The sequence below is a fragment of the Triticum urartu genome, chromosome 7 (genome assembly GCF_003073215.2).
Source record: "Triticum urartu cultivar G1812 chromosome 7, Tu2.1, whole genome shotgun sequence".
Classification (NCBI taxonomy): domain Eukaryota; kingdom Viridiplantae; phylum Streptophyta; class Magnoliopsida; order Poales; family Poaceae; genus Triticum; species Triticum urartu.
In genome coordinates, this window is record NC_053028.1 from 145,172,540 (window position 1) to 145,178,545 (window position 6,006).

At 52.4% G+C, this 6,006-nt stretch overlaps 1 protein-coding gene across 1 annotated transcript; it reads right to left on the minus strand.

Annotated features, from left to right (window-relative positions):
• On the minus strand, positions 1–1,672 carry LOC125522107 ((S)-8-oxocitronellyl enol synthase ISY1-like). Its single transcript, XM_048687182.1, has one exon. The coding sequence runs from the start codon at positions 1,516–1,518 to the stop codon at positions 334–336; it is 1,185 nt and encodes a 394-aa protein (XP_048543139.1). The 5' UTR covers positions 1,519–1,672; the 3' UTR covers positions 1–333.
• Between the last annotated feature and the right edge of the window lie 4,334 nt (positions 1,673–6,006).

A 6,006-nucleotide genomic window follows, 5' to 3' on the forward strand; every position in this document is an offset into this window, starting at 1 on the left:
TTCAACACAGCTCCAACCTGACAATAATATGCATAATGCATGAAAGATGGTTACTACCAGATCATATCCATTGAGCGAAAGTGATCAACAAAACATTTCTCACAGGTACAAGCCAAATGATCAACGTACTGATGATTCAAAGCTTAAAACGCAGAGTAACTAGATGTTCATTCAGTACCTTGTCGAAACGACATAACACTCTGTCCATGCTAATATGCTACTAGTATCAGGTAAAATTCGATGCACGTAAACTGGACAATGTCGCAAGATGATGAGATAATAGCATGATGTGAAGTTCTAAGCCGCGACTGGCAGGTAAAACAGAGGCATGCATCAGGGGACAATCTTGTCAACCTTCATCTTGTTGATCCAGGTATTGAAGGACCTCAACGTGTTCCGGAACCCGAAGAATCCATACTCCTTGCTCTTGTTCATGGTGTCGATGTTCTCCCGCTCCACGTTGACCATGGCGTCGACGCAGAACCAGTTGGTGATGTCGTTGAGCTCGGTCTCCACGAGCCCGTTGTCGTTGACGATCTCCGCCCACACGCCCTCCTTCCCGGCCATGGCCTCCTCCAGCATGAAGCGCTGGTCCTCCCCCTCGTATCCCGTCCACGCCACACCGAACTGGTTGGCGAGGATCGGCCATAGCTGCTGCCACTTGAAGAGGTCCCCGTTGCTGCAGTTGAAGGGTTCGTTCTTGCCATTGGGCTCCATGGCCGCCCAGAGTGCGTGCTCGGCGACGAGCTCCGCGTCGGAGGCGTCGCTGAAGCCCTCCCAGGCGACGCGGGATCCTGGCCAGCGCAGCACGAGGCCCTCCTTGCCGCAGATGGCAGCGTAGACGCAGAGGCTGGCGAGGACGTTTCTTGCGCTCCGCGGGGAGAAGCCGAAGATGGTGGTGGGGCGGTGCACGGACCAGGTGACGCGGTTGTTGCTGGCGAGCCCGTCGAGGAGGACGTCCTCCAGGTCGGGGTAGTCGAGGCGCGGGAGGTCCTCGGAGTAGGGGCGGAGCGCGAGGGGCACGTGGGTGAGGGGCTCGAACGGGTCGACGTAGTGCTTGCGGCCGGTCTGGAGGCAGACGTGGAGCAGGCCGGGGCAGTTGGGGACGAGCGCGGAGAGGACGTTGCGGAGCATGGCGCCGTTGGCCTCGCGGCCCTCCCCGTGCGTCGGGCGGGGGTCCCAGGCGACGTAGAAGAGGTGGGTGACGTCGGTGAGGGGCGCGAGGGTGTCGGCGACGGCGGCGGCGTCGGCGAGGTCGAGGTGGTGGTGGAAGACGTCGGGCGGGAGGGGCGCGGACCACGGCGGGAGCGGGCGGCGGGAGAGCGCGTAGACCTTCCACGGGCCCCCCGGCGTGTCGCGGAGCGGGAGGATGTCGAGGAGCGCGGCGCCGACGATGCCGGTGGAGCCGACGACGAGGGCCACGTTGTTCTGGGGCGCCTCCGCGGCGGCGCGGGCGCGGCTGCTGGCCCGGCGCTTCTTGAAGGCGCCGAACGCCCCCGCCCACCACCACCTCATCATGGTGGCGCTGGCGCTGGCGCGGCGCTGGGATGGGCCGGCGCGGTGGATCGAGGAAGGTGAGTCGGCGAGAGGAGAGGGGAGGAGCGGAGCAGGTGGGGAGCTTGGGTTCTGGGTTTTGCGTCTTGGTCTTTGTTTGCTAAAGCTGCTTTACTTTATGGCTGGCGAGCCCCTCTCTCTCTCTCTCTCTCTCTCTCGAACTCCTTCATTCTTTCTCTCTCTTTTTTTGACGGGAAAATGGAAATTCCATTAAACTTCAAGCACAGCAATATCACTGGCTTGCAGTTTTACAATGCAATTGGAGGCAGAGGCCTCCCAAAAGGAGTCATCAGACCCAGAATGAACGCTCAGCTTGACAAGCTTATGAGCTACAGAGTTACAAGTGCGTCGACTAAAAGAAAAAGCATATGAATCAAAGTTTAGAATGCATACGCTTCTAGCTTCCTTCACCAACACACCAATGGTTGCCTTGTCATATTCGTTGCTCTTCAAAGCTTGTATAAGAGTTGAGGAATCAGACTCGAAGATGATTCGATTTGCCCCAATCCTAATCGCCCTATCAATGGCAGCAAGGCAGGCTACAGATTCAGATTGCAAAGCACATTTCAGGTTCACAGGCTTGCCCGCACCAGCAGCGATGAATTCGCTAGCCTGATCACGGACCACATAGCCCCAGCCTCCTGCACATGTATTTTCATCAAAGGCACCGTCGAAATTAACCTTCACATAATGCATTGGAGGCTTGCTCCATTTGTGAATGCCCGGTGGCTTAAGAGGCTTGTTTAGCTTTCGCAAGCCCAGGGACTCAATCAGCATCTTCTCCACCCGGTGACAAACCGCTTGAGGCTTTGGAGTCACCTCACCAGCATTGGCCTTGTTGCGAACATTCCACCATTCCTACATAAAGGTCACGACCTTCAGCTGCGTGTCTTCATCACACCTTCACAGCTCCTGAAGCATGGAGTGGGCTGAATTGCAGAGCATGAGTTTTTCTCTGGTCTCTCCCAAAGCCAAAATGTTCCAGCATCCTTTAGCTTTCTTGCACTTCAGGAAGGTGTGCCCTCCATCTTCATTTAACCTATGGCAAACAGGGCATCTAGTGTTCAAGTCCACGCCCAGCTTTTGAATTTTCATGCGGTTAGCCAGACTATTGTGGGCAAGGCCCCACACAAACATCTTTACTTTGCTGGTGGCCTTCAGGGACCAGACATGCTTCCAATCAAATTTGACAGTGCTGTTAGCAAAATTTTCCTTAGAGCTTGCAGCATCTCTTCCCAGCCTTCTATCGCGCAGCATAACCCCAATCTTATAAGCAGATTTGACAAAGAAGATGCCACGTTGATCAAAGTGCTAAGCAAAATTATCCTCCATCCCTTCGCAGATGCTAATGGAGAGAATGGCCTTTGCGTCTTCTTCCTGAAAGAGATCACGGACCAACGCCTCGTCCCAGCCCCCGGTGATTGGATTGAGCAAATCTGCTACAACAGTGATTGGGGAGCGCCCAGGGAGAGATCTAGGCCTCCTTGTATCGCCCTCGGGGATCCAAGGATCCTCCCACACCTTGATGTTAGTCCCATCCCCCACTCTCCAGATAATCCCTTCCTTTAATAAGTCCACCCCTTTTAGGATGCTGCGCCAAGAGTACGATATGCCAGGGGCGGGAACAACGTCCAGAAGCTTCCCGTCAGGAAAATATTTAGCCCGCAGCACCCTCCCGCATAGAGACTCGGGGTCTCCAGCATAATTATTTCTCTCTCTTTAAACACACTCCTCTATTTTGAATTCCTTTCTCTCTCTCTCTCTCAAAACAGAGAGCAGTTTTCTGTCAAGAGAACTTTGTCGTTTCTCAAAGGCCCATAGGCCCAATCAACAACCTGCCTCAAAGGCCATCGTGGCAACTTGTTTCAAAGCCTTTCGGCCCAACCTGCGAGGGGTAGCTCAGTGGCCGAACCACTTTCACGCGCCCTGTTTTATCTTCTCTCCTGCAAACCTTTTCCATTTAGGCCAGTGATGAACTACAACATGAGCCGGTGCGTATGGGCACTGCCTGACGGTGACCTTGTTGATCAAATGACTGCAAACGATGAACATTTTGGATCAGTAAAGCTTAGCAGCATTGTCTAACAAAAATAGTCTAGTGCTAGAGAGTGACAGGCGTCCGCATCGGCCACCTCCCTCTTGAAATCTAGATTGTCTGGCCATTGCAACATAATTCTCACCTACACAATAACTTCTGTACGTTGACAACATCGGCGTGGCATTTTTTTTGGTCTGTGGAATCGTGAAGAAAAAAGTCTTATATCATTTGGAACACCCAATGTAATTTTTTTATTGTATGTACAAAAATCCCCAATGGTTGAGTAACTTCTCAAAGGTTTCGCGCCGGCCTTACAATGGAGTAACCGCCTGATAGATGTTGAGTCTGATTGTTTGGAGGTGTTTCTGTGGTGGTAAACAATGATAACAACAGATCGAGATATGTTTTTCTTATAAATAAATTAAAGAGAAGCATGAAGGAACATAGTTCTTGTATTGCACACATCAGACATACCAAAATAGGGCTAGTCATTATATGGCTAACTTTGCTAGATTGCATGGTCGAACTACTGTTTGGCTTGGTTCCAGTCCAGAGGACGTCTTCAGTATCACCTGGAGTGGTTGTAATACCTAATTTTTGAGTAACACAAGAATATTTCCCCACCAAAAAAATCCCAATAGCTATGGCAGAAATCGTTGATGAACCACATTGCGCACTGCAGTATAGAGAGCAAAGTTAGCAGCATTAGAAGAATGGTTGCAGCATGAATGCAACTTTTCAGGCATGCATTCAGAGTCATCGCAACATGTCACCCATGCTTTCGCTGCAAAACACAAATGCCATTCCGACGACCCCAGACCCATCCCCCTTTGTGGATCATCTGCCAAGGGGTTAGCACGATGACTTCGGATTTGAGCCCCACCCTACATGTCATGGCAGTGCAATGAGCTCGCGTGGGTTCTCCAACCACGACAATGGAGAAGGGTTGGGGAGAGGGGAAGCAAGGAGCAACAACGTGATGGGGCAACTGATGTTGTGTGGTCGCCTGAAGAGAAGAGCATGCAACATGCATGTGCGAAAAGGGAAGCATGCTCATGTGCGTATGATCATTTGGAGTCTAGCAGGAAGAATACATTATAACAAGAGAAACTAGACAGATTCTTGAGTTGATGGCCAATTTTAACTCCTAAAATTCACATGCAACTCTAGAAATTATTAGGTCAGAAGAAAACTTGCATGATAGTTGAGGGAGTCCTGGATTAGGGGGTGTCCGGATGGCCGGACTATACCTTCAGCTGGACTCCTGGACTATGAAGATACAAGATTGAAGACTTCGTCCCGTGTCCGGAAGGGACTTTCCTTGGCGTGGAAGGCAAGCTTGGCGATACGGATATGTAGATCTCCTACCATTGTAACCGACTTTGTGTAACCCTAACCCTCTCCGGTGTCTATATAAACCGGAGGGTTTTAGTCCGTAGGACAACATACAGAACAACAATCATACCATAGGCTAGCTTCTAGGGTTTAGCCTCTCCGATCTCGTGGTAGATCTACTCTTGTACTACCCATATCATCAATATTAATCAAGCAGGACGTAGGGTTTTACCTCCATCAAGAGGGCCCGAACCTGGGTAAAACTTCGTGTCCCTTGCCTCCTGTTACCATCCGGCCTAGATGCACAGTTCGGGACCCCCTACCCGAGATCCGCCGATTTTGACACCGACATTGGTGGTTTCATTGGGAGTTCCTCTGTGTCGTCGCCGTCAGGCTTGATGGCTCCTACGATCATCAATAGTGATGCAGTCCAGGGTGAGACCTTCCTCCCCAGACAGATCTTCGTCTTCGGCGGCTTCGCACTGCGGGCCAATTCACTTGGCCATCTGGAGCAGATCAAAAGCTATGCCCCTGGCCGTCAGGTCAGATTTGGAAGTTTAAACTACACGGCTGACATCCGCGGGGACTTGATCTTCGACGGATTCGAGCCACTGCCGAGCGTGCCGCACTGTCACGACGAGCATGATCTAGGTCTGCCGCCGAACAGTGCCCTGGAGGCCGCACCCGCATCGGCTTCGACCCTTAATTCGGAGCCAACTGCGCCGATCGAGGATGGGCGGTTGGACGCCGCCTCGGGGGCTGCGATCCCAACAGCGATCGAGCCGAACACCAGCCCCGCACTCCGCGAGACTCGTGACTCCAAGGAGCTGGACTCCTCTCCGGACTCCGAACCTTCCATGCCCCTGCCGATCGAATCCGATTGGGTGCCGATCATGGAGTTTACTGCCGCGGACATCTTTCAGCACTCGCCTTTCGGCGATATTTTGAAGACACTAAAGTCTCTCTCTTTATCAGGAGAGCCCTGGCCGGATTACGGTCAGCAAGGTTGGGATGCGGACGATGAAGAAATTCAAAGCCCACCCACCACCCACTTTGTAGCCACTGTCGACGATTTAACC

What these genes read in the sequence shown, in the direction of transcription:
- LOC125522107 (XM_048687182.1), bottom strand. Translation starts at nt 1,518, where the DNA reads ATGATGAGGTGGTGGTGGGCGGGGGCGTTCGGCGCCTTCAAGAAGCGC.